The sequence below is a fragment of the Chamaea fasciata genome, unplaced genomic scaffold, assembly GCF_029207755.1.
Source record: "Chamaea fasciata isolate MVZ Bird 193981 ecotype frontalis unplaced genomic scaffold, bChaFas1.0.hap1 SCAF_11, whole genome shotgun sequence".
Lineage (NCBI taxonomy): Eukaryota > Metazoa > Chordata > Aves > Passeriformes > Sylviidae > Chamaea > Chamaea fasciata.
The window spans coordinates 17,556,391-17,576,189 of record NW_027094096.1 but is presented as its reverse complement, the minus strand read 5'-3'; the positions used below and the strand labels follow the sequence as shown (position 1 = coordinate 17,576,189).

Here is a 19,799-nt window from a genome sequence, read left to right as displayed (position 1 = left end):
AATATCCTACTGTGAGCTCCATTAAAAATACAGATCTTCCCACAACCATCCCATGCTTCCCTGGCTAGTGACACTCTGCTACTGGGTAGTTCTTTGTGACAGATTTGTGAACTACTTCAGTAAAAAAAATCCTTTCCATCTTTTACTGAAGATGTAGTACAGGTGAGTCCTCCATCTGTTGACCAGATCTGATAAGGGTCACACTGAGAAGGCTTGAAACTCCACAAGAGTGCAAAGACAGTCCCTTATCTCTCTGCTTGCTGCCTAAGATCCTTAAAGGCAAAGAAACTGTCACAGTCTTGAATAAATTAGCAATGAATGCTTGAAGACGATTTAATTCTCCAAAATCTTCTGAAATGCTCAGATTTAGATGTCTGATAGAAGAAGTGTGGGCAATTACTGTGTTTGGGGTTTTTTTTTTGTAGAAATTCAGTGTGCTATACATCAACAGAGAATTCTGAATTGGGTTCTGCATTCTCTGTTGATTTTTGGAGATATCCTGACATCATGAGGATGCCAAGATATGTGGTTTGCTCATGTTAGGATTTCTTGGTGAGGTTTTTTAAAGTGTTTTACATATGGGCAAAAGAGATGGAAAAAATAATAATTTCTTGCAACCACGTTTGCGTTTGGAATAAAGGCTGTGTTAACTCTTAACACAACTTTGCCCTCATGAGAGATTCAGCCTTGCCAGACCTGGACACGCTCTTAACTTCTAAAACAACTCTTTGTCATAATAATTGCAGCTATCATAGCAACTTTTAGAGCCAAAAAGTTCACAGGGTACCTCCAAAACATGTCAAAAGGCTCTACTGAGCACAAGATTGAGGTTCCCATAGGGGCTCTCCTAAACACCAAAGAGTTGGGAACATCCACAGCTTTGCAAGCAAGTGAACACAAAGAAGTGACCCCAAAGGACTCCCAGCACTGGTTTTGGACCTAAGTCAGGAAATTCCTGAAAAATTTTTAAGTCAAAGTACATATATCGTAGAAAGTTTTACATATGCTGATGGACCCCTGCTTTCACCAGTCACATTTCATGGGCTTATAAAAGTACCCTACGTAGAGCCACAGGGGCCAATGGATCACAGACTGAAATTCACTGAAAATCACTGAGCAAGATGCTCATTTCACACCAGGACAAAAAAGTAACAAGCCCAGAGAGATTTAATTTGCATGCAAAAAAATGTCCCAGGAACTTGTGATACAAGATGGATCTGGGTGTCTTCTGCCTGCTGCAGCTCTGTGGACTGAAGTCCCCTGTGCCAGAAACTGAAGAGAAGCATGTCCCCAACTAGACAGAGCCCAGTCCCAGGCAGGAACAGGTTGACGGAATGAACTATCTCTAAATTCCACATCGAGATGCAAAATAAGGACTGCAATGAAGAGCACGTGTCAAGTAATATGACTACAGACATTTCTGTTACTTCTTCCTTCTAGGAACAGAGACTATGTGATGCTCAAACCCTGGCTGAGGATCCAACACCTGGTCTCCTGGACAAGCTCTGAAGCTCGGTATCTTTAAGGTGACACCTTAGAAATGGGCACAAAATACATCTTACATTGCCAGCTGCATGTGAAACAGATACTCCCTCTAGGAGGCTTGCAAAATAATGTTACAATTGAGTAAACCTGGTCCCTGGGATTCACCAGCACCAAAACTGGCCTTTCCAGAGAGTGAATTTCAATTTCTTTAGCCAAAAGCTGAGGTGGTGATGGAGTGTGGGCACTCTCCCAGTAGATCATAGGCTGAGAGGCTGAGCACACGATGCCCAGGACACGCACAGATAAGGTCACTCCTAAAGAAGGCTCCAGCTCAGAGCATCTTCTCATTGAGGGGAGAACAGGGTGAAAGAAGCCCATTGAAGGATGCATGGCTCCAGCCAAAAGGCAGAGATCAGGCACATAAAGGGCTGCTGTGAGCAGGCTCCCAGCTAATGGTTAATGAAAAATGATCCATGGGGGTCACCAAAGATTTTGGGATGGGACAGCCACCAGTGAGTGCACTCACATGCCTGACTCTTTTCTCCTCTGCTCGAGTTGGAAAGACAAGGCAGACTTCAAGGGTGGCCACATCCCTCATCTCTACAATATACCCACAAGCCCCAGGCACAAGTGACTGTGCTGCAATGACTTTGCAGGATTTCTGGCAGTGAAGAATTCTTCTTCACACTGATACCTTCTTTGAACACTTTCCCCAAACGGCTTATAGATAAGAGAACAATGCCGATGGATGCAACACAAACCAGCTCAGTGAATGGTTCCTGCAGCATCTAAACCCCACATGCATGTGAACAGTAAATGCTCTGAAGCCAGAGTTTCAACACTTTAGGTCTGAGGACCTGTAGGATCCCAATGCTGTCATAAACCTACAGGGATCCAGTGACAAAGTGGAAAGAGGGAGAACAGAGCTCAGCTTAGGATCTCTCAAGAAGACTGTTTCAGTTTCCTGTGAAACAGAATGGCAGTTTTTCCTTGATCTCGTCTCAAAACTGCTATTGTACATTACAATTAATTTTATTGGCCTCAAATTGTCTTTCATCTCTGCTTTTTTAATCTGTTTTATAGCACTGTTATAGTACTCTGTACTTGGGTCTAAATGATATTACAATTAATTGGCCACATTGCACAGTATGAAATCAACTTTAAAAAATGGAAATTATGTCTTGGATGTCATCATATTGTGATGATAAGCAAGAGCAAGAAAAACCAAACCACACCAAAGAAAAAACAAACCCAAAAAACCTCAAACCTTTATCTTTATTATTAGGGGTGGATAGGCTAATCTAATCGTGCAATAATTCTAACCAAGCCTGTTACTGGATCTTATCAAACTAAACAAACCAAGTTTGGATGGCAAAGTAAGCTTACAAGAGAGAAGTTCCTTTGGTCATAATCATCAAGATTTGGCTTCTGGAGCTTTACTTTCTGTTCTGTTGGCTTACGGCATAGTAAAAGTACAAATAAGGCAGAAGAGAAAGCTCAAAAGGCAATGAGAAGAAAACCACAACTTATAAGGCACACTGTGCTCATCTGACAATTCCCAGCATCCCATAAACACCAAGAAACAATTCAGGCAGTGACCTTCAAAAAACTGGATTCCTTTACCCACGGACTGCGTACACAAGGTCAAAGTTCCACTCAACTTTAGTCTGCAGGAGCGGTGTATTAGCTTTTCAGCTGTAATTCCCATAATGACAGGAGACAGCTGAGAACTGCACAAATCAAATTACAGCTCTGATTATGCAAAACACTGTGGCTCTGCATTTTCTAACACCAAGACTGAGTGCAGCTTGAAGACGTCTGCTCCAAGATTTCTAAAAACAAGCAATTAAAACAACAGGAGAAGAACTGGTTTATTACTCTAGTGATATTTGGCAAAGAATACTTCAGGACAAATTATAGATACAAGTGTGTCAACAGCTGAATACAAACACTAGAAGTATTTTGTAAAATATATCTCGTACCGTCAGGGAGTTGTTTACAGGACAAAGCATCATCAAGATCTCTGGCAGTTGATGGGTCGATGGTGAAAATGCATTCTTTCCTATCCAAAGAAAAAAAGAAAAGGAAAATTTATCTCCCAGTCATCAAGAAGGTATCAAAACACAGAGCCCATCAGAGACATCCAGACAACAATAACCATGTTTTCAGAAGACTCTGCTGAAACATCTTCCAATCTAATTTGAATTCTAAACCTAATCTATTTTTAAACAAATGGTTTAGACAAGTGAATCTCCTTGGACATTTTTTCATTTTTCTTTTTGGTTTAACTGCTTGGTCTTAGTAGCTTTCATTTCATTACAGATATTCCCTCACAAAAACTAAACAGCTTAGCCCATCAAGTTCACTCCAAAGAAACAAGCAGGAAAAAGTCTAGATGCCTTGCAGCTAGAGTAAAAATAGATTGTTCCTAATTGCAAAGCTAAATGGAACACAAATAACCCTCATGCCCATGCCAAAGAGTAGATGTCACACCATCTGATGCTCCATGAGCACAGCTAGCACAGACACTGAAACACATACAAACCAAGCTGAATGTGACAAAACTGAGTGAAAGTTTTGGTCCCAGTAAAGACACTCAGGAGATGCAGGACTTTATAAAACCTACACTGCCAATTATGGACCAAAGGGAAAACCAAGTTCAATAGGAAAAATGCAAAAGTTACAGAAAGGGCAAGCTCTAAATCAGCTCATTAGATCTTACAAATCAACCTGGTGCTCAGGAAAAGCTGAACATCCTTTTGCATGTGCTGTAGCAGGTGACACCTGGAATTAGCAGCCCTGCCCTGGAAGGTTCACATATGTATGTACTGCAGCAGTGGGTGGCAGGAACACTGGGAACACACCAAGCTGGACCACAGACATGGTCTAGGGCCACACAGATGGGACAAATAAAGCATCTGACTCAGGAACCATCACGTTTAATAGAGCAGAGCCTGGCACCAGTGAGACACAGAATCTGAAACATTCAACAAATAAATCTTCCTAAACTCCTGCGTCAGGGCTGCCCTTCATCCCAGGCTGTCCTACAACTTCTTTCCCAGACCTCTGGACTACAGCAGAGTTCTCCCAAGCACTGTGTGTGTGGTGAGGAACGTGGGACCTGAGATGAAGAGCAATGAGGTCATTACAGTAATGGGTTTGCTGGTTTATTTTGCTTTTATCTTAACTTTTAGAGTAAGTTCAGCCCCGCCCTAGTTAAAAGATCCCCGAGCACAATGGTATAGGGCTGAGGCTGCCACAGAAGAGATCAGACCGCTGCTTTTCTTCTTTTCTCTTTTCCACAGAAAGACTCATATCATGATGGCAACTCCCTTCTAGAGATGTATAATGCAAACACACTCTATTTTTCTTACAGCATAACCACTGGTATTACTCCTGGGATAGGAGAGGTGGGAGGAGAAAATTACAGCAAATTCTTAAAGGAGCAACTGTACATGGAATTGGAAAGTCTTAGTCTTTTTGTATGGGTGCTATCTCAGTGAGAGCAGTGTCCCCAACTTTGCAGACCTACCACTTCCATACTGAAATGCTCTGGGTGGTATCTGCTGGTGTCAGACACCTGGCAGCATCTATTTATGTAATTCCACCAGGCGCACTAAATGGAGATTTTCAAATACATAAAAGTCAGTAAAGCACTTCAGTGCCTTCTGAGACTTTTAAAATCTTTTGGAATATGCTGGCTTTCAGATTGGATAGCAAAGCTGCCTTAATCCCCAGATGCACATTAGTTTCTGATCCCTTGCATGCATCTAAACATATTAAGAGACTGTGACACTAAAAGATATAAAATCTTTCAACTACACCGGGACTTTGATCTGTTGGTGCCAGCACTAAAAATCAACCAATTTTTAAAGGTTTGCAAACAACCTTACTTCCATAAATATATACTCCTTAAAATTCCCCCTAGGGATGGAATTTCAGGATACTACCACTCCAAGGCACCGTGCAACTCTCTTTAGGGAGCTGTGCATATGCAGATAGACACTCCTATACTACAAACAGTATGGTGACACACACGTGTGCCAGCCTGCATGTATTTACACCAGGCCCCACTAATGCACAAGGTATATAAAGTGCCCTCCCCAGACACATCCAGTAAATCTTTACGTTATTTCGTTTAAAAGAGTCGACTGAACGGACACGAATGGTTTGCTTTATCTAGCAAGTGAGCAAGAAAAAAGTTGAGCTGTTTCAAAGAGAATGTAGGTTCCTGTGTCAGGGGAATACAGAGCTTATCCCAGATGTACAGGGCCTGCTACCACAAGCATCTGCCACCCATTGTGAATTGTAGCTTCAGGCAGTTAAAAAATTAGCAGATTGGTTTCAACAAAGTGCGTATTTGCACCCTGCCCTAAATAGAACTGAGCAGAAAAACAGGGGTGCCAAATATTTTGGCCACATTTATGCAATTCTGCCAATTTATACAACCAATGGGCTGTTTAGCTGAGATATATGTGGCCCAGTCAAGTCTACTGCAGAGGCTAGTGGTGGTCTCAGTTCAGAGAGTCCAAAACCTGTAAGCCTGGTGGGGCGGTCCCAGGCTCCCTTTGTGCTCAGCCCGTTGCCCTTGGGGATGTGCTGGCTGGCTCTGAGCTGTCTCTCAGCACAGGAATGGCCAGCACAGACACAGCTCAGAGCCATTTGAGATCCATAAAATCACAGATGCAAAGTGAAAATGAGGTCCAAATTCTGATTTAGCATTTCTCACCAGCTCGGATATGTTTAACCACCAGGCTCAGATCTGTTTCTCCTTTAGAACTATTCAAAGGACTTGGACTTGTAGCTTGTCACAGGCAGTTTATTCTGGGCAAAGACTGCAAGGTGAGGTAAGAAAGTCACTGAGCAAATAAAACAAGGTATGATGCTCCTTGGCATAAGGATCCTGCAGAAGTGTTGCAGAGCCGATGGCTGGGTAGTCAATGGGACAAGAGAAGCCAACCTCAAAGCAGAGCTTCAAACCCACAGCAGTAAGATAATCCTGGCATACAGGCCTACATCCAGATGAAAATTTCTGAGTGAATTTGGCTCACCAGTAACAACATTATTAAGTGTTATTAATTATATTTCTGGTTTTCAGTTTTTATTACTGAAGAAGTTTCAGATGGCCACAGGAACAAGGGCTGGCATGTGGGATCCATGGAATGATGGGACTGCAGCTCTGAGCCTGAGGGCAGTACCCTGCACATGTGCCATTTCAGGGCACAGTCTCATGTTCTCAGCTATCTCCTTCAGGCCCAGTGGTATCACTTTTACCTCCAGGACCTGGAGAGAGCTGTGTCTTATCCTGGAGAATCAGGCAATGCAGTGGAAGCAAGGGCAGGAAAGGCTGGGTGTGGGCAGCATAGCCTGCCTGCTACTCTGCAAATTGTCCCCTCCCTTGGCACCTACACCAGCCAACCCTGCAAACACCTCAGGGAGGACCCTGGAGGCAGCTGACAAAAACAATCTGGGTGAAGAAACAACACCGCTCTCAGCTATGTGGCAAGTCTGCCCTGTGAAGAGGAAGAGCTGTTCAAATTCCTGCCCTGACCATACTGGCTGGCTGTGCAATACCCCAAAGGCTGTGGCACGAGGGATCTCAGAGAGACCAGACCACATTTCTGACTGTAACCAGGAACAAGACCAGCCTGCAGCAAGTTGTTTCATTAAGATGTTACTTAAATCCACAGCTACATGCACACACATTTGCACTGACTGACTACAGGTATACACAAACTGGCAGTGTCTCTGGCTTCTGGAGGGCCACCAAGGTGACCTTGTGGGTTAAAGAGCTTGATCATCTCCCTCTCTCCTTTCTTTCAGGGCCTCAAAGGAAGCATCTCTCATTGTCATCACACCTAATAAAAATCTGGTTTATTAATTTCAAACTGTCAAGACATACTTTGTAAAAGTAATGAGATGGTCTAAGTCCACTGGTTCCAAGATACACACAATTTGGTTAAAAGAAAATGGTTTAAGAGATAGAGACACACAGAGTTAAGAGATTTTTCTTGTCTTTATGCTGGAAAGGACTGGAGACAAATATATGCCTTTAAGAATCCCCCAGTGCTGGTCAAAAAAACCCAAAACATTTCAGTGTGGAAACTTCCCCTTTTTACGTGACCATCTTCATGTAAAACTGATGCTTAATGCAGGTTTGCAGAGGTGAACTTGCTCTGGCATGGAGTTTCTGCCAATGGAAGAACAAAATCTTTCCTCCCTTCTGCTTGTCTCAGTGGTTTCAAGCACCAGAGCAAGTCAATGCCTGCAAGCCTTTGGGAGGATCAGGGAAACTACTCACAACTGATTGTGGTGGACCTGCAAGCAAGAGTCAGGAAAGCAGGAGCCACCCAGACCCTGCCAGACCCCAGCAGCACTGGCCAAGCCACCACTAGCACCAAGGCAGTGACAAGGGCCCTGCTAAAGCTGGCTCTGTGTGGCATCTTATAAATCAACCACCTGGGGGAAAAATATTACAGAATAGAGCACTTAGTTTATTAGACAGTAATGACGGTGTCAACCTATACAGGCTGGTATATCAATCCTAATTTAAGGAAAGCTAATTAAGTGCAGTGCTCTTTGCACAGCTTCAGGAAGACTAATTAAAGCAGACAAGCATGTCTGCAGAGCAGTTAGTCTTTTTACCTTTAACAGGACCTAAAATAAATGGCTAGTGCAGCAGCAGAGGTACGATAAGCAGTTTGTTGGTGAGCTGGAATTACTGACATGGTAATTAAAATGTTCACAGATCACAGGACTGCAACAGCAGTTTGTTTTACTTTGTGCAAATACATACATCTATGTATACATCTATGCTAAGACATTCATAAGAATCAGCAGAGAAAACACTGCACAGATGGTGCCTCAAAGATTGGTACAATATATTCATTTTTGCCAGTTAAACTGTTCAGAATTAAACATATCACTTAGTTTAACCATAAAATATGAACACCTACGACATCAGGAGATTACAAATTCCAGTGGTCAGGGCTCACTCTTTACTCAAAAGAGAGGCTATCTGCATCAGTATAACGCATTGCAATGGTAAGCCACGGGCTCAGGCAGTATTAGAAGCAAGGTTTCTGGCATGACCACCCAGCTGGGCAAACTTTGGGTGTTAACAGTGCAATTTCCTTGCTGCTTGGAGAAAAGTGCCAGGTTTGTACATAGTAGACAAAGCAGCACCCTACAGATCCTCCTGTACAACTCAATGATCTTCCCAAACAGCAGCACACAGATGAGCCAACTCACCAGTGGAGACATGGAGCCCAGATTTTCACCACTAATAAATGCATGCAACAACATGAAATACCAGTCCAGAGAACTGCATGTACCCACTAGAGCATCAGAAAACCCTTCGTGAAGCAAGACATTGTCCTTACCAACTGGTGTAACCTTCCATGGCAGACAGAGGCCTAAAGAAGCAAAGTATGACCCAGCTGTTCAGGGACCAGGCAAAGCAGAGGATGGAGGAATTTCACCCCAGGCAACACAAGCACAAGTCAGCTGGCAGCCAAACCATGTCCATGCTCCTATGTGATACAGATCACCACTCCTGGTCCTGGCAGCAGCCACCACCATCTCAAGTCGCCCGGGCTGAAGCCCCAGCTTTGGCATTTGTCTGACCTTGGACTGCTCAGGAATGAGGCTGTGGGCAGAGTTCAGACTGCCAAGTCTCACAAGAGAAAAAGAGAGAGATTCTTTGCAAGAAAATCAAAGCACCTAAGGAAGGCACTGAGCAGGGAATCACTTGAAGTCTTCCAACAAGAAACCCAGACACAGGGGCTGGAATAGAAGGAAATGGAAGGGAAGTGAATGAAGTGGAATAGAATAGAACTATTTCAGTTGGAAGGGACCAACAACAATCATCTGGTCTAACTGCCTGACCAATTTAGGGCTGACCAAATTATACCATGTTGTAGTTAAGGGCTTTGTCCAAATGCCTCTTAAAACACTGACAGGGTTGGGGCATTGACCACCTCTCTGGGAGACCACTTACAGTGCCTCATCACCTTCTTGGTAAAGAAAAGCTTCCTAATATCCAGTCTAAACTTCCCCTGGTGCAGCTTTGAACCATTCACACATATCCTGTCACCAGGAGAAAGAGATCAGCACCTCCCTCTCCACTTCTCCGTCTCAGGAAGCTGATAGAATTAAGGCACCTGAACTTAATTAGCTGATTTACCTCCCCATTCTGACTCCCCTCCCACAGACAACATTGAGACCAAAGCAATCTCCTGTGATGTTCACTAGACGTTTACAGAGACCAACACATCCAAAACAACTACAAAAGAGAACAAAGAACACGCCAGAAGCCTGAAGGTGGCTGAAACCTGCTGTCTGTGAATTGCAGCATTCAAGACTCAACCAACCAGCTCAGCGGCTACACATTGACACCCTGCCCTGCCCCAGGCTCAGCTGTAATGACCCACAGTCCCTCCAGTCATCCAAAGGCTCCTGAAGCACCAAGCTGAATCTTTTGCAGAAGCATCAGCCCATTTCCAAAGCCCTGACTGTTTCAGCTGGAGGTGAGACAGGAATGATCATTGTTTATTAAAGTTTCAGCAGCAGAAGGCTTCTTTAAACTTGAGTGTGCTGGTGCTAAGACATTTACAGTACAAGTGATTGCATGTCTAGACACTTGCAGTGCATTTACATTCTTCTAGGGACTCCTTAGATTGTCCTGTTCTCTCCACTTTGTGAATACATACAATAGCCTGGTGGGAGTGAAAGCTCAGCTTCCTGGTTTACTCTTATTAACTCCAGCTCAAAGCTGGCATTTGAAAATTAAGCATAGCAAAGGCACTTTCAGAATCTTTAAGTTCTCCAGGTCATTTTTAAGATCCTGCTGAGCACCATCTTGCAAAAGCTAAGCCGATACCATTTCTCAGAGTTGGAAACAGTTGTTTTAATTTGGGAACAGGCATCCTAGAGCTGTCAACTCAGTCCAGTGAATGCTACTAACATTTTTTCACACAACAATCCAATTGTTATGGCAACCACAAAAATCAATCTCGTTCTTCAATCACAAGTAAACCCAGCTCGACCACAGTGTCGGTGCAGGTTTGTTACAAAGTGCCAATAACCACAGGACCAATTCTGCCAATATTCATCACTCAAATCAGGATGAAGTACCCTTTCTCCAAGAGAAATTTCAGACACCAATCAGTGCCTGAGTATTTGAGACTTCAACATCTCACTCCTAAAGACATTTATTACTTGTAGTGTCTACCACATTTGTCACACTTGATGCTGGCAGATTTTAGTTAAAACCCAAGAGTGACTGCTTCCAAGACAGCCTCTTAAAAGGAATACACTTTTAAAATATGCCTGCAAGAGAAGTACCCTGACAAATCTCTGATGGCATTCTGAATGCCCTGTACCAGACTGACAAAGATACTTGACACACCACAAAACTCTTCTGGCATGGTGCATAAATTTCAAAATGAACTAAAATTATAAAATAATTGGAAGCAAAAACTAATCCCTCCAAAAAGTGAGCATTATAAACCCCAAAAAAATCCAGCAAAGCATAAAATGTATTGAAAGCCCAACTTCAAACCAGCACTACTCTTTTTAATTTCTCTGTGTTTATGTTTTAGCTAATGTCCTGTCCTGGTTCAGAAAACAGACCTTGGTCCAAGAGAGCAGCTGACAATAACTCCTGGTGTATTACACATCTACAACAATAAACTTTTACATTTTCACCAGGGACTGCTCACTGGATTGCCGAACCAGAATCAATTATTCCTTCTATTTATCCTTCTATTATTTCCTCTAAATTTATGGCCTCTAAGTAAGGGGGAAGACAGAAAAAAAGAGCACTGCAGTCTTATACCTATATAGCTTGAAAAACCAACATATATTTATAAACGAGACCCGAGTCTCTGGGAGGCCAAGCACCAGCAGTATTTCCTACAAGTCATGCTGTAATTGTGCCACAAATATAATGAGTTCCCTGCACCACCACTATCCCACGCAAGAAAGCAAAGTGTAATTGAAAATGCACTTGCATTATATAAGCGACTTTAATCATAGATGCACAGGGCTAGAAATGGAAGAGACATTAGGTCATCCAGCCCCCATAGGTCAGAGCCAGGCTGCTCATGACAATACATTTGCAAGGACTTTCTCCTGTATGGTATCAAGCATCTTTAGTCATGGAGTTTCCAGCCCTTTCTTTAGCAGTCTGCACTACAGTCTATTTTGGGTTGGACAGGAAAGGCTTCCTCTTCGTTTTACCTTGCTTGTCCTCATAACACCCCTTCTTATCCTCCCGCCATCATAAATGATTCTCATTTCTTTCACTTTGGTCCACATATTTTTAACTATCAACTACTATATCTTTCACAAACCTCTTGTTTCAGTGTTGGCAGATACACATTGAACAGTTAATCCTTCCTTGTAAATCAATCCCTTATCTCCCAGAATATTTTTGCCAGTCTTTTCCAGACTGTCCCACTTCTAATCCATGCTGTGATTATCTCCAGGACAGCTCTGCCTCATACACTTGCATTTGGGCCATCTATATTATGGTTTATGGGTTGTTTGGGGTTTTTTTTATGGAGTGATCTGAGAATAACCTGGTAACAAAGATCCAATCACCCAAAATGTGAGACAGATGGACAGCATGCTTCAGATCACTCCATCAGAGTGGAACCACAAGGAAAATATTGTTCCCTGTAATGACCAGCCCGTCCTAGTGATCAGCTCTGAAATACCACAGCAGGGATACACCACCTCATCGACTGATGTAGTTCTGCGTTTCTTCAGCTACAGCACCAGAGACAGACACTTGGGTTGACACCAGGACTTGGACACTTCATCTCTTGTCCATCCTGTGCTATCTGACCTGCAGTGAGAGCAGGGCACCAGCAAAGCACTGTGACATCAAGTAAAGAGGCAGAACTTGGCACACCTGTACGGCACCACTTAACATATATAAACATGAGAGGATATGGCACTCTCCTCTGCTCATCAAAACTCCACTTTGTGATCCAGTGGAATCCAGTAAGAAACAGAGACACTGTCACACTTAAGATTTTATCCTCATCTCCTTCTGTTATCCCCTCCACTTTTCTCCATAAAATAAGTATCCAGGCAAGAACAAGACTGTATGTGTAACAATCTAGATGCAAAAGTTATTACTGTTTTCCCCAACAAAGAAGATTTCTAACAAAGCAAGGTTAGGTGTGACGGCTTACAAGATCAGAATGCAAAAATCCTATCCAACCACACACCGCCAATTCGGCTTGAAGCTGCACTTCCAATCATCACATGCACCTTCCTATAAGGAAAAAGGTGAAGTTGCCCTGTGTCTGTGCATACCAGGCACTGGTAACAGCATCTCAGAGCACAGACCATGCATCATTTTGTTCAAAACAGGGTCACCATAATTGCTGTACCTATACTGTAGAAAATGTTATGAAAACAGAGAGGAGGACCAAAAGAAGCCAACCAGAAGCAAGGAGCTGAATCACATCACTGTCAACAGCACCTTGAGCATATTTACTCAAGAGTTTTACCTAGCTAATGGCAGAGAAAGGAGCTAACATGAGCTCCCCTCATCAGTCCAAGAATGGTACAGTCACCCAGACTGCCGGAAGAGCAGAAGTACCCAGAGCAGGTACAGTCACCACCACCAGGTTGTGGAATCAATCCTGTTATAGAGGAACTGGATCTGATAAGCATAGACACCATTAAGTAATCCTCTGTATGTCACCTATGCATCTAATCCAATGTATCTCTCTATGGAGAACATTTAATCAGCCACAGAACAGCTCAGTGAGAGAGTAGAGATCATAATCTGGCCCTTCTCGTGTCTCCACTCCACTCCAAGATAACAGTCAGTTCTGTAGCAATGTTGCTTATACATTTGCTAAACAAGTAATTTCTCAGTTTCCATCAGAAACCAGAGCATTTTTACATATCCTATTATAGCTGAGTAAGACTTGCTCTACTTAACACTGGCTTTTTGTAGTGGAAAATCTCCAGGAAACAAGCTGTTTAATGATGTTTTATCTGCCCTGCACTCATTCCTAACTAAAGTTGTCCACCTGCCTTGGAAAGACATCTGTTTCAGAGGCTGACTGTTTTCCTCCAACACCCCTTGCACAGCTCAAGGCTGCCATTTTTACCATCAAATCTAATTTTATCAGCCAGTAATCTCCTTGGGCATCTACAGCAAATACCATGCTGTCAAACCCTTACTATACCCAGTGCTAATCCCTGTTACCAGCCGTAGCACTCCTTGAGAAAGAAATAAATGGAAGGTAGACCTGCAGTGCAGGTACCAACAATGCTGCAGAGCTTCCCTCCCCAGTGGGCACAGGGACACAGCAGAGCACCCCTGCTCTTCTTCCTTTCTCAGCCAAAAAAAGGATGCCACATTTCGGAAGGGGCAGCCAAATTTACAAATCTGGCTTTCAACAACTTGGATCAGTTGCAATTGAGGTCCTGTGCTGAAATACCAAGATGCAAACTTTAAATGAGAGCTTCATTGCATTCATTTGCCTGCAAGAGCAAAGTTCAGTAACTCTGCCCTGCAAGGGAAGCAAGGGAAGCATTAATTGTACCCTGCCAATGCAGTGGATCCTGGCTGGCCCCTGTCTGCTGCCCTTTTAGCTTCGTGGGAAGAACAGCCTGTCACACCACCATTCACAGCGACCTCGGCAGAGGAATGGTGTGATGGGAATCTCATGAAACTCCAAGGGAAAAACAGAGTCCTGCACACAGGGAGGAATAACCCTGTGCACCAGTACAGACTGGGGAAGAATCAGCTGGAAAGCAGCTTGGCAGAAAAGGATGTCCTGATGGACAAATTAAACATGAACCAACAGTATGTCACTGTAGCAAAGGCAGCCAAGAGCCTCCAGGGCTGCACTAGGAGTGTTGCCAGAAGGCCCAAGGATGCACTCCTTCAATCCTTCCCCTCTGCTTGGCACTGGTGAGACCACAACTGGAGTGCTGTGTCTGGGCTCCCCAGTACCAGGGAGGTATCAACATAGTGCCGCAAGTTTGCTGAAGCACCTCATGATGATTAAGGAATCAAAGCGTCCAGCCTACAAGGAGAGAGCTGGGACTGTTCAGCTTTGAGAAGGCTCAGGCAGGGAGATCTTGTCAATGTAAGAATACACCTGATATAGGGAGTAAAGAAGACAGTAAGACAATTTCCAGTGGTATCCAACAGGACAAAAGACAGTGGGCACAAAACACAGGAGAATCTATTTGAAGGAAAAACCACACGTTTTTCTGAACCCCAGAACATGTTCTTCAGAGAGGTTGTGGAATCTTCACCTTTGGAGACATCCAAACTCCAAATGGGCACAGCCCTGAGCAGCCTGCTCCAGCTAACCCTGCTTTGAACAATGGGGTTGGAGTAGATGATCTCTCGAGCTGCCATCCAAGCTGAACAATCTGATGATTCTTCAGAGTTTAGCCCTGCTCAGCTGAAGTCAGTTTCTGCTCCTCAGAACACATCCATCTTGTAGATATTTCAGAGTTCCTTGCCACAACACCCTTTCTCTGCTCAGTATTTTTAGCTCATTGTTTTGTATTTTGCCAGCTGAGAAACTGCAGTTTGTAATTTTACCTTCAGCTTCATATTTCTTCTTAAAAGTGAATACAATGTCCTGTTTATAATAATAAAATCACTAGTTGGCAGGATGACATCAAATGGAAAAAGAGAAAGCAACTGGAAAATTTAGAGCAAGCAATTTTGAGTGCCAAGTTTCACATTTGTAATAGTCCAGCGGAGGTCAACAGGCTCACTTATTATTAGGCAAATGGTAAAGAAATAGATATCCTCTAGTTCTTCCATGTTAGACTATATAAACCATCTCTACTTGAACAGGTTCTAACACTTTCCAAAAAAGTGATGTTATACATTTTCCACAGTAACACCAGCAATGGGAGACAAGCAAAACGCAGAATTGCTTTGCAGAGAACAGCCTTTTTTCTCTCTCCAATATTTAGGTTTTTGTTTCCCACTATGATTGGACTTTCCTGGCTTTACTTTCTTGTCCCAGTTAAACAGTAAAGGAAACAGAAAGATATGAATGAAATTAGAAACATTTGGAATGAGTCTTAGAAATAGCTTCTGGGTTTCTTAGATTCCTGGCTAGACCTCTTCAAATGGCCTCCTCCTCCCTCTGCCCCCAGCTCCTGCACCCACCTTTGAAATGTGTATTTCCTTCTTTGCCCTCACCCCTCTTTTCTTCAGGGGCTACATTTTGTCCCAAAGCAAACACGGAAATGAAAATTACATGCTGTAACACTGGAAAAGACCGGAAAGTGGTTGAAACTTTGCACCCATCAACATTTGTCTCTATGACATTAATCCTCCAATGTTTCCCTAAAAGCAGAAACCAAACACTTCTCAAACTTCTAATGAAACAAATACCAATTCCAGTCAACCTGAATAATAAAATGAGCACTCCAGTCCTATCTGTATTATCATATTTAAAGTCTCTGGAAGAGAAGTTTCCTCAAACACACATTCTGATACTTCATGAACCTTCATGCTCTCTGTAAAATGCAACTGCAGGATGCAATGCCAACACCTAATACTTGCCTAGTGCTTTTCATTAGAAGTTTTGGGTGCTCTTTAGAAACAAGTAAGCTGGGAATGCCTGTGAAATACTTGTCTAATTTTATAAATAAACCCATGTAGGTGAGAAACAGATGTCCATGGCAAAACTGTGCAAAAGTGGCAGAGCAGAGCGTCAAGTCAGCTAAATAATTTCAAAGCCATCCACAAGCTTTGGATCTTTTCTGCCTTAAGTAATATTGAAATATTATGTAAACCTTTCTTTGTGAGCTATTACTGGAGAAATGAAGGAAAAAAAAAAAAAGATCTCTTGGAAGCAATTCTACACAGACTCTGTAGGTGAGATCACAGTTGCTATCCAAATAGAATATGCATGGCAAGAACAGGCTTCCTGTAAAACTGAAAGACTTGCAGGAAGATCAAGAACATATTTACAAGATGGCATGGATAAAATGTCTTTCCCTCTTGCCCAGCCTCAGCAGCTTGGTGAGACACATTGTCTCACTTCCATCTATAACCACACTCACAAACACCTCTGGTGCAGGGCCCCTCTCTCCACGCTCCATACTCTGACTCCCAGACCACACCTCGGACACTGGTAAGAAGAACACACAAATTGCCTTTTGAGGAGGAAAAGGTCATTTTCCAAGATGAAAGGAAACAAGGAAAAGTTATCTCAGGAAGACGAAACACACAAAAATACAAGACATTTTTTGGGTCTCAGCTCCAAATCCCACAACTTTTATACATGACACTAGAAAATTTACAGTCCTGTGTTACAGAACTGCAGAGGATTTACTAGAGGTGAAAGTATATTAGGCTAAACTCTAACACGTTTACTCTAGTCAAGCAAGCAGTGAGTAAACCGAATCAGGATGAGCTATTTACAAGTGTTAACATGGCTGTTTTAGGAGAAAAGATGAGTTTTTATTTCACTGTAGCTAATTTATACCATACTCTCAGACTACTGTACAGTAATCTGGGAAGCCTGACAGATCACCATGCACAAAGTACGGCCAAGATGGGCACTCCCAGAGGCAGGTGTGTGAGATCCCCTGGAAAGCAAGGCATAACTCAGATGTGCACCCAGAACAGACACTCAGGTTCAGGTGTATTCCTCTGGATGCCATCCTGGGCCATGTGTACTGGCCCTTTGTAGGACAGGGCAGACCACAGCACACTTGTTGCTGACAATATGAAAGCTGATACCTAATAACAAGTTAAGGCTAAGCTACCTTGAGACTTGCCAAAAACAGTCTCAAAGTCTTCTGGTCTCACCCATCAGAGATGCCAGCCAGGTCTCCAACAACCTGACACCACCTCCCTACAACTCACACTGCATTTACTAATAAAACTTTTTTTTTCCTGGGTAGACAAATCCCATTCTGTGAGGAAACAACAAGGAAGACTCACCTGTATTTTATTTTCCTTAACTAGAAGTATCATGTTATTTCCATATGTGTTTAGACCACAGACTGGTTAGTCAGCAGTGTGGCAGTTGACATTAAAAGGATTAGCAAATTAAGCTCAAATAATTGTCTTAAAAATTTTGACCGTTAAATGTTTATATTTGAGAGGATCAAAAAGAAATCTACTTTGTAGTGTGCACTGTGGTCAGGAAGGGGCAGAGAGGGATTTAAATAGCTTAACCGCAAACTGTTATCACCTTGATAAGTCCCAGTGTAATAATTCAGCAATAAAAGCAAGAAATGCACTTGGAATTTGTTTCCAAAACTGACTGTCTGACTGGAGACAAGTCAAGCTCTTTATTTGCTTAAAAGAACTCAGTGAGAAGAAACAGAGAAGGCTACTGAACTGTAGTCAAGAATATAAAAATAAGCACTTTCAAGTGACATCTGAACGGCAGCATTCAATATCTACTTTTTTTTTTTTCATGCTACCTGAAACCTGCAGTCCGGATCTGGCATCTGAGTGTTAGCATTAGTCAATCAGGAGTGTGATTCTCTGCTGAATTATTCCACTGTATGGCAGTGGAAATCCAGAAAGCTGAAACAGAAAGGAGGCTGGAGGCTCCGGAGCAGAATTAGGTCCAAAGTAATACCCAGAGTACAGGTACAGATACAAATACATTTTCAGCCTTGAAATAAAAATGGCTACAGTTTATCAGCTTATCTGCTCAAATTGCTAATGTCCATGACAGTAACACAGATAAATGAAGAGGAAGAGGAGCTTACTGCATATATACAGGTGCTTGTACCAGTGCAGTGTCCAGAGGAATGAGCCTCCTAGGGCAGCTTCACCTCAGCATTACACAAGACAGCAATGAATCTGCCAACTGAGTCGGGATGCTCCAGCATAAGCAAGGCTGGAAGCAGAATACACCATGTCTTCTTAATAATGTACTTATTGTTTGCCTGCATCATTCTTTACTGCAAAGTGAGGTTCTAAAAAAATCATTTTTCTTTAGTCTTTAAATCTTTTCTAGTAAGGATGTCTCTAAAATCTGACACTTCCAAGTGTAGCAAATCCACTAGTTTTGGGTAGTCCAGCAATGTCAATGTCCGCCGCTCAACAGGCTGTGGAGTTCCCAAAAACTAGTTGGGAGCATCGCTACATTGCAGGGATGTGAGGCTAATGTGGATGGCTAATTAGGATGGCTAATGTGAGGTAGCTGGACAATCTTTATCTGTCTTAAGTCTCACAGTAACAATGTCCTAGGTCATTGATCTGCCAAGCATTCAGAAAATCTCTACAATAAAACTACCACTAAAACGCATGATACATTCCAGACAAAAACACAAAGCTTTCGGAGTAGGTGCTGAGCACCAAATTTTTCAATAGGTCTTCTGAGAAAAAGCCTCTCTGCCTCACAAAATACTTCTCCAAGCAACTGATCTTCTGGGTTTGTCAGTACTTTCAAAAGTAGTTTCTTTCTATGCTTTCTAGCACAAGTAAGGTATAACGTGGTACATGTAATAAAGTCAGTGCCTTTACAAAATGTGATGAAAGCAAAGCAAAACAAAACAGCACAACTGTGCACCAACCCAAGGACTGTCAGACCATGCTTTTTGTTCTTACCTTAAATCCCTTCTTTTGGCCAGCTCTCCTGGTGAGATAACCCACGGCAGGTTCTGGGGAAGACATTCCAGGACTTCAGGGGAAAAGTCAGAGAAATCCACACCATACTCCGTCAGGATGCCTTCTGATTCTGGCTCGATCTCTCCGGCCTGTCCAAGACTTTTGCACAACTGCCTGCAGAAAGAAAGGGATGCTTTTTTAAAGTGTATAATTACTACTGTCATGTTGTTACTGTCCCCGCAGAGAGGCTGCTGAGCCCTCAAATACACTCCTTCACCCATTCACTTCTCCCCGAGTTTTGGCAGAGGACTTAGCAGGAATTCAGACCATACCATGACCTGTGTCTGCTGCAGATTCAAAACACTCACCAGGCACTACCCTGGGCTGTTTTTGTGTATCTCATTTGAAGTAGATGTTTTAAATTATTACGTTTTTGCAAAGGTAAAAAAGTTCCCAATTTTAGAGAAAACCGCATCCAACAGGGATAAGAAAAGCATAGTCATCCACACAGGCAGCTCGAGCGTTTTACATGGCTGCCTTGAGACCCTCCCTCCCCTCCTCACCACTGAAAAAGGTGACTCACCTCTACTACCAAAAATGAAGAACAGATTCACACCAAATACCACACAGCTCCACAGGGAGCTCAGTACACTGCTCTCCATCCCAAAGGATACACATCTCTGCCTGGGCAAACCGATGCCCTGTGAAGATAGAGGTGTGAAGAACC

At 42.9% G+C, this 19,799-nt stretch overlaps 1 protein-coding gene across 2 annotated transcripts in view; it reads right to left on the bottom strand.

The window, feature by feature from the left end:
• DIS3L2 (DIS3 like 3'-5' exoribonuclease 2) overlaps positions 1 to 19,799 on the bottom strand; it is a 180,263-nt gene that overhangs the window by 84,286 nt on the left and 76,178 nt on the right. For both annotated transcript variants that reach the window (XM_066193441.1, XM_066193442.1), the window contains exons 10-11: positions 19,073 to 19,246; positions 3,468 to 3,547 (exon numbers count right to left, since the gene is read on the bottom strand). In XM_066193441.1, coding sequence (XP_066049538.1) covers positions 3,468 to 3,547; positions 19,073 to 19,246 — 254 coding nt within the window. The remainder of the gene's footprint in view (positions 1 to 3,467; positions 3,548 to 19,072; positions 19,247 to 19,799) is intronic.